Source organism: Natator depressus, chromosome 2, assembly GCF_965152275.1.
Source record: "Natator depressus isolate rNatDep1 chromosome 2, rNatDep2.hap1, whole genome shotgun sequence".
NCBI classification, from domain to species: Eukaryota; Metazoa; Chordata; order Testudines; family Cheloniidae; genus Natator; species Natator depressus.
The window spans coordinates 233,365,031-233,385,930 of record NC_134235.1 but is presented as its reverse complement, the minus strand read 5'-3'; the positions used below and the strand labels follow the sequence as shown (position 1 = coordinate 233,385,930).

General features: G+C 43.9%; 1 protein-coding gene across 6 annotated transcripts in view; it reads right to left on the bottom strand.

Moving 5' to 3' along the window:
- Positions 1 to 839: 839 nt before the first annotated feature.
- JCAD (junctional cadherin 5 associated) overlaps positions 840 to 20,900 on the bottom strand; it is an 82,418-nt gene continuing 62,357 nt past the window's right edge. For 5 of the 6 annotated variants that reach the window (XM_074946154.1, XM_074946158.1, XM_074946157.1 and 2 more), the window contains 3 exons: positions 20,178 to 20,536; positions 7,500 to 11,239; positions 840 to 1,354 (listed from right to left, as the gene is read on the bottom strand). In XM_074946154.1, the coding sequence (XP_074802255.1) occupies positions 1,320 to 1,354; positions 7,500 to 11,239; positions 20,178 to 20,476 (4,074 nt within the window). In that variant the 5' untranslated portion in view covers positions 20,477 to 20,536 and the 3' untranslated portion in view covers positions 840 to 1,319. The remainder of the gene's footprint in view (positions 1,355 to 7,499; positions 11,240 to 20,177; positions 20,537 to 20,900) is intronic. The other variant, XM_074946159.1, reaches the window with a different exon arrangement.

The window sequence follows — 20,900 nt, the reverse complement described above, 5'->3', positions numbered from 1 at the left end:
ACATAAAAAATGTTTAACAAACCAACCCAGGTATTTTATCAGAGCTGCTCCCAGACACCGAGACAGGGTTCCAAACCCACGTTGTGGTAATTACAGCCCGAGGAATGTTATGGCAGCAATACCAGCCCGGACGGTTCTCAGCTGTGTTCTCCAAAGAGCTGCTCCAAAAAGAACGATCCAACAGTGGAGGGGAAAATTGTAGAAATTAACCCTGTACTCCATATACATACATATACACTGACTGTTCTTTTCACAACAAAAGAAAGTGGCAGTACTGGGTATGAGGCCATATGGAACGTGCATTAAGATACATAAGTGACCCCTCCTTCGTCTGTCTTCTGTCAAAAGAATTATTCTTCTTAAAATATAATAATAATAATAATAATAATAATAATAAGTCTTTATACTGGCCACTTAACAATTGTTTACATCGTAGAAAAATAGACAGTATTCTGTAACAAGAAATATAGTTAACTTTGTTAAAATGGGCTATTTTAAACCAGCAATTATTGTGTCATATAAAGAATTTCTAAACAGCAAAACACAAATAGATAATACTGAGTGCAAAACAGCCAGTGGTATTGTTTGCATTGGTTCAATACATTTAGTTGCCAGCTACTGTAATTACATGTTCTGTACACTGTACTACAAAAGTCTTGCTCTTTTAGGAGCTTTGGGGAGTTTGCTTTTATTTTCTCTACATGTGGCAAATAAGTATTTAATCAAAATTAATTCAAACTGTAGAAGTCCAAACTGATTTCACAATCAATCAATCTTCATTTGCTTTATCTTGCATTCATTCCAAAGCATCCCCCTCCCCGCACCCCCCCCCTCCCCCTCAGTGCAGCAGCACTCATGACTCATGTCTTATGGCCAAAGATTCCTCAACTTAAGCAAAGTTTTGGCTTTAGAGATTCAGAAGTTTAGCTTATAAATTCACATTCCTTTAAAATCATTTTACTAATCTCCTGTGTTTAAATGTACACAGAAGAATAAGCTCCAAAGCCTAGCCTCATTGAGTTTACTATCCCAGCTGAAGACTGTTAAACATCGTTTAGATGAAAACTCTTTGTCAAGTGTAGGCATTAAGTCTTAATGCTACAAAAAACAGATGGTATCCAAGTAAGAGTCAGAGTTTTCTGTGATCTCCGCAAAGCAGATATGTGTGAATAACTAATTTCCTACTGGCAGTGTTAAAGGCTTTATCAGAATATCATAAACACCACAAATGGAGGCAATTTCCAAGTGTTAAAACAGAGCAAAATCAGCAAAACATTCTTAGGAGAGCAGACGTCTCTAGATTCTCATCGGTGTTCAGCTCACACCCTTTCAACCCTGGAGGGATCGTACATATCTGAAAAATGCAAGACAGGAAAACCCTGAGTGATGGGTTCTGAAATCTACTCAAATTTAGTACATGTAGCTGGCAAGAGAAATAAGACACTATTTTCTTAATTTAAAAGTACAGAAAAGCCCTGGCAAACACATTCTTCTTTTACAAAAAGTCCATTTAAAAATTGAATAATGAACTTGCAATTATTCTTTTTTTACACTGTGTGGGAGAATTCAGTGCTGGTGCTGGACTGAGAGCCCTGGAGATGCAAGTTCTTGACTAGGGCCTGATTCTTGTCCCATTAGCTCGGATTCCGATCTCACTTACAGGAGTGTGATTTGGGAGTAACTCCACTGAAGTCGGTGGAACTATACCAGTGTAAAACTTGTGTAGATGAGTCCAGGATCGGACCCACCAACAGAAAAGGAGTTTTGCTATTTTGCCGTTGAACTGAGTTGGGATGGGGCTTGGCCCCTAGGGGTGTGTCTGTACTGCAGCTGGGAGCGAACCTGCCAGCCCAGGTGGACAGACTACGCTAGCAGGGCTACATATGGCTGTATGAACATTACACCCAGGGGATAGGGTGAGCTTGAGCTGAGCTGGGCCCAAGGCTCCTCCAGTGCCATAACGGCCACACCGTTATTTTTAGCCTGCTAGTGCGAGTTTGTCTACCCCAGCTGGGAGGCTCACTCTGAGCTACAGCACAGATGTACCTTAACACTGCAGAGCAAAGAAGGGGCAGCGTACACCTCCCAGCCATGTGTCTCAACCCGGACCCATATGACCATTTTACAAGGTGGGGATACAGTTCTGTCTTCATTTTTCAGAACTCAGTGTCTCCTACTCTGCGGAATAATGCCTTTGCTTTAAACATTGGTATCACAAAGAGAGGCTGTGTTACACCACTGTGGCCAGGCCGTCTTCCTCCAGCGTGCAAAGCTCCAGGCCATAGTTTTCAGAGTTATTTTGTGTGGACAGAATGCTAGACACAAGATGTGATGATTATTATCAAAGAAAATCAACCCCAGGCTTTGGTGAATGCAACAAGTAAACAAATAGCATCATCACCCAATTATACCCATTTTTCTAGCTAAAAGTACACAAAAGCTGGTCTATTATATTTTCAATGGGTTTCAAACTGAAGTTCTTACTCAGGTTCTGATCATGCAAGAGCTTACATGCAAGCAAATATCTGCATCCTCCCATGCATATCAGCCTGCAGCACTGGGGTGGGACTGCACTGAAAGTCCATGGGATGTGTGCGTTCAAGTCACGTAGGTCCTTGAAAATCACACCCATAGTTTGTAGTCATGTAACCCCCCACTACAGTGCCTGATCCCACAAACACTGGTGCATGTGAGTAACTTTACTCGTGTGTGTACAGGAATGACCATGCAGATTTATACATATGCACAAGTGCTTGCAGTATCAAGGCCTAAATCAATGGAAAGTTTTCCCAAGTAAGAACTTCTGGATCTGGCCCCGTGTAAAGATTATAGGAATAAACATTTGTTGCACTGACAGATTGGTGTCGTATCATTTTGTCTCCTCTCTTGCCGCGCTCTCCCTCCCTCCCTGCAGTATTTGCAGGGCAATCAATAAAGGAAACCTTGTCAGCAACGGATATATTTTAGAAAATGTGTCATTCACCTTCTTCTGACAGTGTCCAAATGTTTTTATTAACAGACAACACATGGATCAAAGTCAAGAGAAGACTACTGTTGGAACTGCTGTAGTCTAAAAGACATTGATGCATGCATCTAAGCCCTATGGATCAATGTGTGGGAAGAACCCGTGAGGTATGGGCACTTTTCCCCATGTAATTTTTTTTTGGCCATTTTTTTTTTTTATATACATCCAGCCTTTTGGTATGTAGGAACTACGCTTCGTAGGACGAGATGAAGACAAAACTAGAAAGGAATTCATGATTTTGAATCATGGTTCTCCCTAAAGGCCAGAGGTGCTGAACACTTGCTACTTCCATCAACTCCCAAGAGAGCTGCAAGTGCGCAGGCCTGTGAAAATCAGGGCATAGGACGATGGAAGCTCCCCCAGCCTGAACACTATTTATTCTCTGAAAAGTTATCTGAACTGAAGCCAAATGGATTAGGGCAAGATTCTGTCTGGTGCATGAAGGGGCAGCAAAAGAACTGGGTTGTGGCTGGACCCTCCAGGCAGAATTCTGGTTTTGTCATACAGCTGGTGGGCAGGCTGGGGGAGCAGATGCTAGAGTAGTAGATCTGCTCCCCTGGGATGGTGCAGCATGCTCCCCTGCTCAGCACCCAGCCAGTGCAGTGCATGCATGGGAAACATGGCCAGGGAACTGTTTTACTCTGCCCGGACAGCTAACAACCATGGGGGGCATTAGCAGGGAACAGGCACTTCACTTCCCAATGGAATCCTGGCCAGTCCCTGTCCAGAGCTTCTTCCACCCTTCCCATTGTAAACCTATGCAGGAGTTGAACAGACTGTGGCCCTTGAGTTGTAGATTTGTAAATGTCCAAATGTTCATCAAATTTGGGTGCAGACTAGCACTGTCTTGCTTTCTCCGCTCTTAGGAGCCTGTTCATGCATGACAGAGGCTGATGTGCCCAACAAGCTCTGAGCACACTCAACCAAATTCACTGAAGTGGGTGAGGTTACACCATGGATGAAATGAGCTGATTGAATGTTTTATTTCATGAGACAGGCTCATGTAATCTAAGCTAGTTCGTACTATTGCCCTCCTGCTTACTACTTAGGAGTACATTGCACTTCAATAGCCCCTTCCACCAGCTGGATCGCAAAGCACTCACCACCATTAGTAAATAAAGCCAGATCACCCTTGCTAGCTGGGTGACTAATTAGCACCAGCACTTCACAGAGGTTAAGCGACTTGCCTATGGCCACAGCGGCATTTCCACAGCAGGACAGGGAAGTAAGCCCAAGTCTCCTGATTCCCAGCCCTGGGCTTTAACTCTTTGACTTTTCTTCCTCACATCTGACAACAAAAATCTAAAAAGTCCCTCCCCCATCCCGTCAGTTAAATAGCTCATTAGCTTACTGTATAAGACAACTAATTAGAAAGATCAACATACTAAGGAGGAAATCCTTGTCCCACTTCAGTCACTGGTAAAACTCTCACCGACATCAATGAAACTGGGAACTAACCCAAATGCTTGCAGCCCAGTAATTACAATTGGCCCTAAAACCAGCGTGTCTGAGGGTGGGAGCTCAGAGGGATGGAAAGGCATGGATATGGGTGCACACTGGACAATAGAATAAAAGCTTGGAAAGGTAAAAGATTTCAATGTCAAAGTTCCAAGGTAATTATTATAAACAGTTGGGAGGAATTGTTTTTTTGAATTGTGTGAAATACTTTTACAATGTCCTTTGAAGACAACGGCATTGATTTATTCTCATTTATTCAAAATACAGTGAAACCTGTCTTAAGTATGCACTCAAAAAACAAAAATCAGCAGCTTAAGAAGTGATCTTTTACTAATGGTGGGGCAGAAATGTACTCGTGTGTTTGGAAATACATTAGGGTAGTCTGTTGCAACGGTAGTTTGCATAATAAGGGATTGTCTCTTGTACAGTGTTTCATTTTAACTCCAACTCCCTCATTTAAAAATAACTGGTGCATTTGACAAGTTATTGTATAAAAATAGCAAAACAAGGCTTTGGATGAGAATCTCTGTTTGTTGACTCCTCTAGCATCTGTGATTGACCTAGCCTGCAACTAGGATAGACATCAGTCTTTTCCAGTCCAAGCTGCATGGCACTTTGGCTCTTTTCTCTAAAATTCTGCTGGATACTTACTGAGTCCTCACACCACCTCCCCATTCCAGTCTAACCTCTCACTAGACATATAGTAAAACCTCAGAGTTACGAACACCAGCCAGACACACATCTCATTTGGAACCAGAAATACACATTCAGGCAGCAGCAGGGACAAAATAAATAATAATAATAATAATAAAAAAAAGTACTGTGTTGAATGTAAGCTACTAAAAAAAAAGGAAAAGTTTGAAAAAAGATTTGACAAGGTAAGGAAACCGTTTCTGCGCTTGTTTCGTTTAAATTAAGATGGTTAAAAGCAGCATTTTTCTTCTGCATAGTAAAGTTTCAAAGCTGTATTAAGTCAATGTTCAGTTGTAAACTTTTGAACGAACAACCAAAACATTTTGTTCAGTGTTACGAACAACCTCTGTTCCCGAGGCGTTCGTAACTCTGAGGTTCTACTGTAAGCCACCATGGGACTTTGGTGGTGTGGGATAGTAGAGAAGGCAAAGCATGAAGCCTCTCTACAAAACTTAGTTTTATACTCCAGACTACACCTCAGAGGCCAGGACTTGAGATTTTTCTATGTCACTTGTATCCATATTTGGGTGTGAACAAGTTAATGTTTTGAGGATGGGAGGATGCTAGTGGAGGAGATTCCTTCCCAACCCCTGTACATGAGCACTATGCCCTCTATTATATTGATTAAGGGGAAATGAAGATCAAATTCTATCCAGTTGTGGGAAATGCTGTTACAGGTGCAAAGGAGCAAAACTCTTCTCTGTGCTCTGTTGAAGTGGCATTGTCCCCACCAAGGGCGACTGTATCTAAATGGGAACAAACTGTACAATTCAGCAGTAGGGGTCAATTCAGCTCTGATTTACTCTGGCATAAACCAGGGCACTTAGACTGTAAGCTCTTTGGAGGGGACTGGGTTTTTTTGTTCTGTGATTGGACAGTGCCTAGGACAATGGGGTCCTGGGAAACCACGGAGGCTCTGAGGCATTATAGTAATACAAATAAATAAATCATAAAGTCTGATCTGATACATCCCTGCAGCAGTGTACACTGGAAGAGCTCCTAGGGAGGCTCGGCTGCTGCTCTCATGCCCAGCAGAATGTCTCAAAAGGAGGAAGATACAGGAAACCTCTTTGAGGCACAGTAGGCCTCGTTAATTCAGGGAAGTTGAATTTGCCTACACAGTGAGTTTGGAGTTACAGTATAGTTCAACACAGAAGGAGAATCTGAGATGGAGGGGGCAGAAAATGAAACAGACTAAGGCCTGAACAGTAGGAGCTGGGGGGGATTCTGATGCTTATTTAGAATTCATGCAATTCATCCCAGGGGCTGGGATGGGGACAAATAAAATCCCTCTAAAGTATGGTTAAGTTAATCTCCATCTCCCTACACTGGAGAATTTTACATAGATTTATACTGACTGGGTTAAAGAAGAAGTGTTTGTGGGTTTTCAGCTATTAGAGAGGAAGTGGGGAAAACAAAAGACACATTAAGTACTGGGTTATCAACCTGCCTACCAAGTACCATGCATTTACTCTTTCCAAACACTTTAAAGTCTCTGAACAGGTGGCATGTCTGACTTTATATAGATCTATGGCTACACTTCTCAAGGATGCCCATTCATTTAATTAGCACATCACTATGTTCAAAAGACCAGATGTGAGCTGTTCTGGAGAGTTGATCAATTTGTAAGTTAACTTGGGGTTAACTAAGTAGCAGACAAGACTATCCTTGACCCAAGGAGCAGAGGCCTCCAAAGCATATGCTGAAAGGTTTGGCCTAATGTTCTCCTGGGGGATATCAGATATATGAAGCATTTTGTATAATGTCTCATGAATATTATCTAGACAATTTCTACCCTGAACATTTAACCCTTTCTCCATGGCTTCAAATTAGAATATATCAGGTTTATAAGTATTTTTTATTTCTTCTCAGTCCTGATGTGGTGTGTTCCTGACTGGAGAATAAAAACCTGGACAATCATGGAAAGGGTGGGATCATAATGTGTGCTATGTTGGAGCGCAAAACCAGGGCAGGTATTGTGAAATTTCACTTTATTTTTGACACATGCAGTCTTCTGAAAGCATTAGGTAACGGGAAAGTCCTACAACTTTATGAATGAACTTCAGTAATCGGAACCCAAGTGGCTGCAATAACGTAGAGGATAATGCTCACTACAAGAAAACTACAACTCTTTATTGACAACTAATCTGTTTATAGCCTATTAAATTACTATTTAAATTACTATTACTAGCAGCTGTAGTGTGTGGCAGTAGGTAAACAGGAATGTTACTTCTTCTAAGGATACCACAGAGGGAGTTGATGTACGTTCCCTGTTAAAACAGTGCCCAACTGAATCCCAGATAATGGTAAAACTGGGCCTTACCTAAACAAAAATCTCGGTCAGCCTTCTTCTTGCCTATCGTAGTTACGTGTCCATTTTCATCGAGAGAGATAATGCGCTTGGAAACCGCACCTGTGTGCACCATTTTGCGAGAGAGTTCATTACTGCTGAGTGGGGCATAGCTTCCTCTCTCCTCTTGTACCCTTGGAGGTTTCTCCTCATCTACTTCCTCCCCTGAATCTGCACTCTTGATACTCAGACGCCGCATACGGGAAACCGAGTCAACTTCTTTCATTCGCATCAAACGATCCATGACTGTTCGGCTAGGGGGAGAGGCAAGTTTGCCTTGTAACGTCTCAATCACCTTTGAGGTGCTTCTAACTCTCTTTTCCGAGCTCGGAATGATCACGTTTCTTTCAGCAAGTTGATGTGTAACAGACTTGCAAGGCAGGTCTGGATCCTCATCTTGCCTGTTGAGGCCCGCATGCTGTTCAAAACCTTGCTCAGTTACCAGAGTTTTAGATCTGGCTTCTTGGTCAGTGCTCTGGTGTTCACCAGTCCAAAACGAGAAGTCTCTCTCTCCAACAAAGAGAGAACTTTCTGTCCAGCCACACTTTCGTCTGCCCTCATAAGAGCGGTCTTTTGTTTCTACTTTGTCACGTACTATTCCCCCTACTGGTAATTCAGGATCCTGGACACTATTTGCAGGACTGGTGTATTGGTGGAGGCCAGTTCTGTTCCCAGGAATTAGAGACTCCACTGCTACTTCTATACCCAGAATCCTTGCAGCTCTTGCCTGCAGTGACTCATTTTGGGGGATCTCCATTGCATTTGCATTAGAAGAAAAATCAGAGTTGTTAGCACCAGGTTCAGGATCAATATCCAGTCCCACCGACCTCAAATCTGGCTCAGAATGACCTTGATTTCTACTAGTTAAAGACAATCTTACTATAGATCCTCTCTCTAAAGGTTTATCACTCCTGGGAGTTGCGCTTTTGTTCCGTTTTACAAAATCCAACATATTAGCTATGTAATTTCTATCCTCTTTTGTCTCCTTTAAGTCCACATGATTGAATGGATTACTCTGATTTGCATTATTTGGACTACTGGACAAAACTCTATTGACTGGGCCTGAACTAGCTCCCTGTTTGTTTGTTCTGTTCTTGACTTCCTGGTTTCTTGTTTCTGTTATCACACTTCCATCTGCTGGCTTGATTAAACTACTGCTCTCTTTCGCATTCAAGGAGCTTTGTGATCCAACACAGATATGTGGATCATCAGACTTAAGCTCCGTACTCCAACTTTCAGACTTACTTTTAACTCTTCCTTGTTTAAATACAGGACCATCTGGTACCACAGTTTTTAGCTGCTTACAAGGTCTGAGTTCCTGGGTTGATTCATCAGTTCTGGAGGTCCCTATCTTTGTAGGAACACAGCCCTGCTTTGTTCCCTCACTCTCCACGCTATCTTCACTACTAGTGCTTTCTTCCTGTTCTTGGAGCTCCTTGTTAAAACTTTCTAACTCACTTATTGCATCCCAGGGACGGCGACCAACAGGTTTCAAGAGAAACTGACCAAATAGTTCTTTACTCTTGCAGGGAGCACTTGCTTTGCCCTTGACCACATCACCCTGGGGAATTGTGCCAGTTTCCCTTTCCTGGGTAGGCATGGTTGTGCAGGACCCATAAGGCTGGCTCTGGTATGCCTTTGGTGAATGTACCTGAATTACTGAGGTGGCAGTCCTTGAAAAAGCACTATTGCTGGATGGATTGAGGTTCATCTGACCTTTCATATTGTATGTATTCTGCCTACATTTTCTGTCATCGGGGGATAAACCTGCCTGTTCTGACCCAACCAAAGACACTGTACAGGCTAAGAATTTTGCAGCCATCAATTTATTATTTGGTTCACCAGGTTTTATACCATGGAAAAATTGTGACCTTTTCGAGTCTTCAGTGAAACAGGTCTGTGTTTGCTGGTCTTTGTACTGATCACCTGGCCAAGAGCCAGAGTATTTGAGTTCCCTGTGTTTTGTAGGCTGAGTAAATCTGAGGTCATTCATTTGTTTGAACTCCTCTGGTTTCCACAGCTCTTGTTTTTGTAACTCGGTTTTATTGGTCATGCTTCCTGTGAGAGCTTGTAACTCCAAGTCGGTGGAAGACATACTTAAAAGACTTTGTTCCTGCAAAGCTCCATTGTTATCAAATTCATTCTTCTTATCATGGCTCTGTGTTAAGTTATTGTTCCTATCAGTATCTGGCAGATTTGATTCAGATTTAACTGGGATGGACACCAAACAAAATATAGTTTCATTCATTTTTTTCTTTGAACTCTTTTTGCTCTGCATCCCAGTTCCAGGTTCAAACTTTTTTACTCTAGTAACAGTCTCACAGGTGCTATCCATATGTGGGTTTCTTACAGAAAGGTTGCCCTTTGGGTACTCCTGATTACTTTCATTTTCAGGGAGGTGATTATCTGTGTCACCACTGTCTCTTTGGTCAGGCAAGGCCCAGTTTTCCTGATCTCTGTTGGATGCTGCCAACCACCTGTTATTTGTGGTGCTGTCGGGAATTCTCTCACCCTTTACAGTATTTAGTAAGTTTGATGGATCCAAAAAGGCACTATTGTATTGTAGTTCGATAGTTCTCTCCTGCAAAGCAGTAGGATTGGTCCTACATGTATTTTCAGTGTGTTTAGTGTTGTCCTGGAGGCTCTCTGGATGTGCTACTTTAATATGCCGTATTCGAGGATCATCAAAAGGAATATACTGAATGGAATGCAGGTAGTCATCAGTGTGCCTGGAATGGCTTTGTTTTCCATGAGGAAGGTGGTCATCTTTGCAGTGTTCACCCCTAGTTTCCAATGTGCTAGTGAAGGGTAGATGGCTGCTGAGGGTCCTCTCTACTGGATGCCGCTGACTGTTGTCAAAGCACAAGTCATAGTTAGGCACTTCATTGAGGGAATGCTGATTCACACTTGGCTGAGGTGGGGACTTGTAAGATGGAGGTGGTATATAGACAGGGGGCTCTAAACCAGAGTCTGGAATGTAAGTGTCTTGCTTCAGCTCATTACCTTTAGCTAAATATGAAACAGGCTCATCTGTTTGCTGGTGGTCCTGAAAGCCACTGGTTTCTACCGGTGCCCTCATCTGTCGGTGCAGTTCATAGGATGGAGGTTTAAGGGGTCTGCCGTACTTGGGCTTGGCCAGAGGAAGAAGTTGGCTTCCAGTTTCCCTGGGTTTTGTGAATTCCAAAGGCAGTCTGTTTTGGGGACCAGAGGGTGCTTTAGTTCCACTTAGGAAGTGATGATTATTCACCAGGGAGGGTATTTCCACACACTTCAGGGTCTCTGGTGAAAGAACTCTTGGCAATGATTGTGATTTCCCTTTGTTATGGGAGCTAAGTACATTGTCTCCCAGGCTCAATGAGTATAGATCTTGAAGCAGTTTCTCTCTATCACCATCAGACATTTGTCTTCCAAATTTTGTAGGTTGTTTCCAGCTTTCTGTTCTTAAACTTTGCCATTTGTAATCACCGGGCACTTTCCAGGTCTCCTGCAAGCCACTTCTCGTCACACACTCTGTTCCTGCTCCTACCTCCAGCTGACTTTCTTTAGCATGTCTGTACACTCCATGGGGTGGTGCCAATCCTTTCATTTCAGAGTCTCCTTTGTCGGTGTAATCCAGCAAGACGCTAAAGTCTTGTCCTCTTCTTCTCCAGTAGGCCAGATCTTTATCAGTCTTGGGCCCCGAAGACCATGCTAACAGAGGTCTGTCATAAAACCTGCAAAAGAAATGCAGTGTCACAGGCAAGCTATAAAAATGCAGTCTCTTTCCTTTATAGGGAATTTTATTAGAGGGTCAAATGCTGAATTATGCCAATAGGGTTTCCACTCTCAGTTTCTGTAATTTATTCACAGCCATAGGACATTAAAATCCTCTCTTAGTAATTAACATACACATTTTCTCACAAGCAAGGAAGGAGGCTAAGCTATATGCACATGCATATTAGCATGGCATTTATTTTATTTCTTGGTATGCTTGGCTGTTAGAAAACAATTTGCACAATGTTGTATGCTGTGCAGACATGTAGAGTCCTACTGAATACATACTATAAAAAGTGAACTGACCATGTTAAACAAGGCTTTGAACCCTAATTTCTGCTCTCATTTACATCAGAACCCATTGACTTCATCAGGGTTGCACAGGGGTAGGCAAGCATAAGATTATAGGACTCTAGATTTAAAAAGAGAAGGCAGTAGGGGGAGTTTCTTAATGTAAATTTCTGTAAGAAACAGGATTTTGCATTATAGCACAAGGGTTGAAAGAGAAGATGGTGCTGGTTAATTTGATCTTTTGTGTTTGGTTTAAGGAATAACTCTCTCTAGATGCTTCAAATATATCACCATTGTGGTATATATCATTTTATGTGAATATAGTTTTAATGAGATTTTAAACATCAGGTTAATTTGTGTGTGTAACCTTTTAAATTTGTTTTTAGCAAAACACATCACTGAAACATGAAAAAGGAAGGCTAAAACAAACACTTTAGTTATAGAAATTCAGAAGGCAGATTTCTGAATTAAATCCAGCAGACAATATCAGATCCTTTCCATGTTTCCAGGCATGGTGTGAAATACTTTACACACTATTCCAAAGGAAAATTGATAGTTTTCTGCATTAAAAGTTTATCTTTTAGTTATACTGTGGTTCTGCTGTTCTTGTAAATAAGGTGTCCAAAAATCTAACTGCCATTATTTTACTATGTAACTGCCACCAGCATAACACAAGAGAGAAAAATCAAAATTGACATAAATAGGACAAGAATGTAGATGGAACCCAAGAAATTCCTTCCTCCTCCCCCACCCTGAGTTCTATGTACAGTCTGCTCTTGGTTTCTGCCAAAAAAGTAATAATCTTCTCACAAAAAAGGTTTAAATAGATAATAAAGTTCAGAATTCCGAATGAAAATGTAGCAACCCACATTCAGAACGCTCTTCAATAATTTTCTTTTACGTATGCAAACTTTATCCTATCAAGCAAAATGTTTAAAACATTGGGATAAAGACTATTTTTGTTTTAAGTCTGATGGATTAAAACCCATTGTCTGAACGAAAGGTTCACCATATAAAATACAATTTGCAATTTGCTTTCTGGGTTTCAATATTAAAAGCCTGTATTAATCCATGGGCTATAATGGGACATCTCCTATATCGGAAATTTTACCACAGTTAGGGTGAAAACCACTATATCTTTCAGCATGAGGGAGTCTGCAGCTGACTGTATGCTGTCAGCCTTTGGAGATTACCAAGGCCACCTCTGCTACCTTTATGTTTTCTCATAATGCTATAATGTTGTTGTCTCATAATGCTATTGACTGGAGAGACTGTGAGTGACTGGGTCTAGGGAACAGACAAGCTATGCATTGTTCTGTGCAAGATCTGGTAAAGGACATAAAATATATGGAGAGATCAGTCATACTAAACTATTAAAACACACCAAGTACAAAATCACAAGCAGTATTTATTCAAGACTATAACACATCAACACCACTGGAGGGTCTTCTAGGCAGTAAATCAACACTGAGGTTAGTGATCACTTATTGATGATGGATCAGTGAAATGCCCTGGCTATATGAAAGTAGCGTTTGTGAATAACTACTGGAAAAGTGTTACCTAGATTCCTAGTGGGAATCCACCAGAAAACAAAGAAGAGTCAGCCTTCAATTTTCGAAATTATGTGAATGTTTCCCCTAGTCATAATGCATGCTTCAGAGGAGAGAAAATCCTGCCTCCTTGATAGCGAGAATGTAACCAAATTGTTTTACAGAAGTTGTTTAAACAATATATTGTAGTTATAGTAACTAAGGAAGTTCTAAACATGATGTAAAACACCATACTGAAGATCTACATTATGTCATCATAGCAACTAGAATGCAGAAAGCATGTTTAAAGAAAGGTAATGTTAGGGCTTTTCTAAACCTTGTAACATATATATTAATGAGGCAGAGAACATTATTCAGTTTATATCATGTGACTCACAGCAACTAGATTCAGGAATGAGGATAGTAGAGGCATGGGTAAAGATGCATTTAGTGGTACGGAGAAAAATCCTGGGGGGAAAAAAATTAAACTACTGGATTGAAATGTTGTTCATGTTGTTATTTTGGTTAGAAGATAGAAATTTTTAAATCTTTCTCTCCTCCAACCCCCCTTCCAATTTCTCTTGTTAGAAGAAGATAGTATTAATGTAATAGAAAAGAAGGCCGATGACCCTACTTTGAGTTAAACTTGAGTTGATTTCAGAAGCAGTGCAACATCTAGCATGACAAGTAATAGCCTTGCACTAGTCCACATGGAGAAATAATTTTGTATCCAGGATAGTGTGGCCATATCCACAGTTGAGAATATGACTGAAGAGTGATCATGGTTGAGAATGATCAAGAGGCACCTGTTGTGAAAATTTTTGCTATCTGGCAACATCACCGCTTACTGTGCAATTCTGCCCTACACTACTTGGAATATAACTGGTGATACGAACGCAAAAACGTTCTACAGTACACCTGCCCTCTTCAGTTGGGTGTCCAATCACGGAGGCACCAAAAATCACCAGACATTTTTGAAAATGTCGGCCACTATATTTAACAGAATAAATCAGTAATAAGGAAAGCTTATTAGCCAATCCATTAAGAGCTGGAGAGTAGAGTCAGGAGACTTAGATTTTATTCTCCGCTCTGCCAGTAGCTTGTAGGGTGGCCTTGTTTGAACCACTTAACCTCCCTGTGTCTTAAATTTGTGCTAATACCCACCTTTGTAAAGCGCTTTGAGATCTTTGGATAGAGGTCCGGTGCGAGTTCTAAATATGCCTTATTCAGGACCCAGTCCTGCAAACACGGCGTACTCCCTGGTGCTGTAGTGCTTAGTCCCATAAGCATGGGGGGACCCATGGGAGTATCATGTTGGATAGTATTTACAGGCTCACGACCTATATGGTAAAAACTCTTTTCTAACAGAGCCGTTCCTATAGGTAGTACACATGTGCTGTCAAGCCCATTTGCTGTCTCTCTATTTAAAAAAAAAAACAACAACCCCACATTGGAAATATTCTGGATCAGAGTTTCTTTGATTATTTCCCTAGATGTGGCGTGAATTAGTTCCATCTGAAATTACACCGATGACAAACTTTTAAACACAATTTTGGAAATTTTTTAAACAAAAGAGCAACTCTAGCAGTATTTCAACTCAGTGCCTTTGCAAATAGGAGGCCAATACTATACGCTAGGCTGCATGGTCTCTGGTCATCATCCATCAGAATTTACAAGTGTGACTTGGTTACACTAATAATAATCACTGTGCAGTATCTGGTGTTCAAAACACTGTATGTCTATTAGCTACTTAGTTCTCAACACACCGCATGAATAATATTCTTACATCCATTTTATGGCCTCTCTCATGGAGGAAGTCACAGGGCTTTAAATTCACCTCACAACTGCAGGAATTACGTAGTTTTTTTTTTTTTACAGGTCTCCATAATCTACTATATCCCAGACTGGGGGCAGTTCTGCTAATCACGGATCAGCAGGGATCCTAAAAATCCGTTCTCCGTGGAAAAACACGGAATTTGTGTTTTTACAGCGAATCTTTAGTTTGTATATTTTGCGAAAAAATAAAAACATATATCAATTATTAATTAAACTTTACTGAAAGTCCCAGTATTGCTGAAAGTATCACGCGGGGCTGACTACTCGAACCCCAGCTGCCTGGGAAAACTAAAGCTCAGCATTTCCTTTTACTTGTGGAAAAACGTGGATTTTTAGGTTGTTTTAAGTCAGAAAATTTTTTATCACGGAAAACTAGGATCCCTGCCAGTGGCATACCTATGACAGGAAAATTGGGTCGGCTTTGACTTTCGGGTGGGCAGGCAATGACAGGGGGAGGGTGGGAGAAGGGGGAGGAGGAGGGATGAAAAGCCCGCCTCTCCCCGCCCCCTCCAGCTGGCCCTTACTGCTCAGCAAGCGCCAGAATAGGAGACTGCTCAGAGCACACAGGCTGCGAGGCATAGCCATGGGGCGGATGGGGGCCCCGCTGGAGCTCGAGCTCCGCCCACCCCTCCCGCCCCCAGCGCGGTGTCTATTCATCCGGCTGCCCAAGTCCCTCTCCTGCCGACACCACGTGCTGCTGCCCCGCTCTCCAGCCCCAGCACTAGCCCTGCCCAGACCCACCCCAGCCTGGGATAACTCACCGCCTCCCAGCCCGTGGATTGGGGGGGCTCTGGCCCCGATTTGGGTGGGCCTGGATGCTAAGTGGGTGAGTCGCAGCCCACCTGAGGCTATGCCCCTGATCCATGCTGATCAGCTGCAGCTTGAGAGGACAGGAGCAGCTTCCAAGCTTCACCACTACTGCTTCTACATCCACTGCTCCAGTTGGTTAGGGAGGAGCCATGTGACCTTAGTACCACTGTCCCCCACTGAAATTCAAACCACCAGCTCCCCAGGACAGGAACAGTGGAAGCTCCCTAAAAGTGGAGGGCCACCAGTGCCTGAACCATGGCCCCACCCCTGCACCACCCCTTCTCCCAAGGCCCTGCACCTGTGCTGCCTCTTCCCCCCAAGACCATGGCCCCGCTCACTACTCTCTGGCCCTTTCCCCACCCCCCCCATTGCTCATCCTTACAGCCAGTAAAAAGTGGGGCCATGGCTCCCAGCCCCAAGAGGAAACCCACTGCTTAACAGAGGCTTCTGCTCTACCCCATCTCAGGTTTTCAGCCAGTGAGGCCAGCTGCTGCAGTCTGGGAAAGGAAAGGGTCATCTTTCCTTAACATTGTTTTAGGGCTCAAGGGAGGGAGTCTGAAGGGGGTGGTGCGAAGCAAGAGTAAGGGGGAGCAAAGGCCTTATATGGGGGGTGCAGAATAGAGGACACACACAAAAAATCATTTCCAAAGATGGAGAAACAATGACACAAGAGAAAGCCATTGCTCAATGACAGGATGGGGACGGTTTGAATTTCCATCAGCAACCAACCCAATTAGCTACCAACATTAATTAGATCAGTAGCTGAAAGAAAAAAAATAAACTCTGCCCTCTAGAGGCGTCTGAGTGTCCCCATTTGGAAGAGAGAGAGAGAGAGAGTCTGCAAGATCATCCCCCGACCAAGTGATTGCAGTACCGGCCCTAATATTTCTCTCCGGATGCAAGAGAAACACATTGCAAAACAGAAAACATGAGAGTTTAAACAAAATGCTTTCCATAGACAATAACTGCTAGGGCTTGTAAGATTTCCTGGTAGGGCTGGTGTGTAATAGGACTTGCTGCATGTAAAAAGAGAGGTAGCCATTTTAACGAAAGGGACACAACTACAGCTGTTCAGGCCCAATATTTGGGTCCCTACTTTAAGGGGCAAAAGGGAGCTTTTTAAAAATAAGATTTAATATTAAATACAGTGTAAACAGACAGGTTCTACTCCATTACTTCCCATTTCATGAGAGGTTAGGGAGGGACACACTGAGTGGACACCCAGTCCTGTTTTTTAACTCTACTCTTTTTTAAAAGATACCACAGCCAGTATGCCGTATTTTCCCCATCCACACTAGCATTAAAGGACATTCCCCCTACATCTTGGCTATGGCAGACAAGCAAGCTAGTATTTTCTTGTAATGTTGATGTGCCCTAAACGTACTTACCCTAATTTTCTCTCTCCTCCTCATGGGCCCAGCTCCAAGTCCAACCATGTTCTCCCTTCCACATGTTCTGTCCTCCTCATTTGCCATTTTTTCTACCTCTAGTAGTATATTACTTTGCTGCTGACGACTAGTCTCTCTCCCTTCAACTGAGGGAAAGCCTGCTCTTAAAAGAACCTCCTCCACTGGTTCCCCATCCTCATTCTTTAAAGACCATCCCTCTCTCTCTCTCTCCAAAAGGGGCCAAACAAGCTTGGAACCACATCTAGACCAGAGATCCTTTTGAGCTCACCGGCTGCCTTACTGCTCCTGCCCACCTGTTGAATTTGCTCCTTTCAGTAATTCTAGTTGGGGAGAAAGAACACTTCTGCGCCCAGATCAACAGCTTACAGGTGACCTGCAAGTGGAGGAGATGTGGAGGAGAGAGGAGAAAAGTCTGGCAGCCAGGGGGTGCAGCACTGCAGTGCTACTGAAGGCCAGCACTGGAGGAGAATGTCCCAAGACAAGATCCCGTTTGCTCACTCAGGACCTTAACACTTTCCAAACCCTTTGGACAGAGGAAGGTGGGGAGGAAACTGACCCTCTTTTTCTGATAACCGCCCAGGATATTTGGCCTTGCTTTAAATATCTTCCCAGCCTCTTCCCTTTGTTCATTTTTAGCATACAAGTGGCTACAAAAACTTAACTACTGAATACGCGCTCTAGACAGAGTCCTTCCTGTCCATTTTATTCCAGTTCAAAAGTGCACACGCTACACGACGGGAAGTGCAGTGGTGCAAGCACATTTTATGAAGTGATGACAAGGGCTTCCACTGAGTTTGAGCTGCCTTAACAAGAACTTACAGACACTTTCTCATATTTGCTCCATGAGAGCTGCCTAAAAATAAAGATTGTGACCCTCTTTGGTGAGGGAACTCCCCCAGAAGTAGCTGCATTCAGCTGGATATCCACCAGGGATCGATGCACACATGAGAAATAAGGAGCTGGATTGCATTTTACAACTATTCATTTTCATAAGCAAAATTTTTGCTGTGTAAACATCCCAATAGTGAACAAAAAAGGCAATGTGAGCCCAGGCTCAAGCCAAACCCCCCTTGCGACCACACACCAATTGTGCTAACCTAGGGCTTGGACCCAGGGTCCCAAGACCTGCAGGGCTGGAGGGTCTGAATCCGTGTTAAGCTGGGACTCTGCCCTTCCTGGGGCTGCTTGTGCAGGGGTGCCCAGCTGTGTGAACTGTCAGGGCAGTGAGTGGGAACCAGTCCCAAAAATTCCCTGCAGCCTCCTGCGATAGCAGCTACAGCTCCTCTGCACTGCAGGGAAGTTTTGAGCCTGGCTCCTACTTTCTGCCATCACAGTGCATGCAGCCCAGGTGCCCCTGCACACACAGCCCCATGGAGGGCAGGAGTCCTGGGAGCAAGGGCCAGAGAGCAGAGCAGGGACCAAGTGTTGCCCTGCAGGGAGGGGGAGCAGCAGAGTTCCTGGCTCAGCACAGCCGGGGGAGGGATGACCCCACCAACACCTTGACCGCTCCCCCCTCCCTCCAGGGCCATGCTTGGTCCCGCTCTGTTCTCTGGCCCTTTCTCTCAAGCCCCCTCTGGACTTCCTGGGGCTTCGTGTGCATAGACACCTGGGCAGCGTGCACTGTAAGGGCCGTGAGTGGGAGCCAGCCCCAGAACTTCACCATAGCCTCCTGGGGATCCCCTAGCCCTGCCTCCTGGGGTGCAGAGAGGGCAGGGATAAGGGATCCCCAGGGGGTGTTGGAGCAACTGCACCCCAAGCCCTGGGGATGCACTTCACTGCTCTGCAGCTGGCAACAGCTAGGCTGGGGTGTTTGGGTGTTTTTCCTCTGAAACCTACATTTTATCTCAAACCTCAAAACAGACAAAAATAAATAAAAAACCAGCCCAACACACAAACCCCTTAACTGAGCATCCCATTTTAAACATTAAGAATTGCAAAGTTTCATTTGAACAGTTTGCCAGCCCTGGAGACTGGTGTCCTAATTATCCTCAGAACAGGTGCACCTGGGTGTTTTTTTGCCTATGTGACTCAGCCTAGCCTGAGCTCAATTCTTAGGTTACAGGGTGGTTCAGTATAAAGCCTTCTCAAACTACAGTCAGTCATTCTGCTGAGACAGCCACCAAAGGAACTAATTACGAGCTTTATGTACTGATGTGCTCCATACGGGCACCTGAGTCCCACCAAGAGCACTGAGTGGGCAGTAGAGTTTTCCCACAATGCACCATGTTCCTAGAGCTAGGATGTCCGCACCGGGGAGTTGCTAGGCACTTTGGGATATGTTTACTTTGACTCAGGTCTGTGCACTGCAGTGTGCACACCAGATCCCTTGATTCAAGCACAGGTCAGAAAATGATTAACCTAGGGTTAAAATGCCCAGGGTTCCTGACATGGGTCAGCTAACTTGAGTCCGACTAACCCAGGTTTACATTGTAGACATAGGATATGTCTACACAGGAACTAGACACCTGCAATTGGCCCATGCCAGCTGACTCAGGCTTGCGAGGCTGTTTCATTGCTGTGTAGACTTCAGGGCTCGGGCTGGAGCCCAGGCTCTAGGACCCTGCAGGGTGGAAGGGTCCCAGAGCTCAGGCTCCAGCCCTAGCCCTGAAGTCTACACAACTATAAAACAGCCACACAAGCCTGAGCCCCATGACCCTGAGTCAGCTGGCACAGGCCAGCCGTGGGTATCTAGTTTCTGTGCAGACATATCCTATGTGACCTGAGCTTCTCCTCCACACCAGCAAGGCCTTTTGTAAAGGGTGTTTGTTACTGGTTCATTAAACTGCCCCCTCCCCTTCCCTCTGCTGTTTTGATAAAGGCTACACACTACAAAAAGGCATGTTAATGTTAGCGTGCTGCATCATGTAACGTTTCAGTGCATTGACGGGCACGAAAGCACACAAATGTTCACTCATCACAGGTAGAGGGTAAGGGGGGCTGAAGTCATGCTCAGTTATCTGCCAGAATGAAAGGGAAGAGAGCAGAAAGCCAAGCCATGGCATGACAGTGACACAGACACTTACCCCGCTTCTGAAGTATGAAAAGTAGACAAACCCTGGAGGTCTGGGTGGTAACCGGGACCAGCATGCCTCCCTTGGCTCCCATGACTGCCTTCGCTGCTGCTCAAGTTGCCTTTTGCCAGTGGTTTCTTGGTGTAAATGTAGGCTCCAGAGTCTGTCTCAAACCCATTCAGCGTTCCCCGACTAGTTCTATTCTCTGTAATCTCAGGCTGGTATCCATCATTTCTGTTCTCGTACGAAGCAGGGGGGGTTTTGGACAATTTGTATCCATGAGAAATCAGGAGGTCCTCCACACTGAACATGTTGTGCTGGTTTCACTCACTGCTGTGCCACAAGAAAGCTCTCTCCAGCAGGATCCATCACTGAAAGAGGGAACAGAAGGCTGTTCTAATAAGGAAAGACAACTTTACTCAATCTGCAGGCTACTGGATGCAGAGTTTCATTCTCTCGCCTCAACATAAAATACATAAGACTGAAGTGCCTGCAGATGCTGATGAATCATGTGTTGACCTTCCCTAGATAACATACGTAAATTTGTTCAGCCAGGGAACAGATGCAGAGCTGCTGCTGCTGAGTCAGTCCATTTGAGTGAAGAATTTGGTGATGATTGCAGCTTTCAGATTTTGATAAGTGATCTTGGGAAGCTTTGCACTGGAGATCAGCAAAACCCTTGAGAAAGGCATTTTCTCCAAAATTCGTTTTTACTCTGATCAGGTGGAGCTGTGC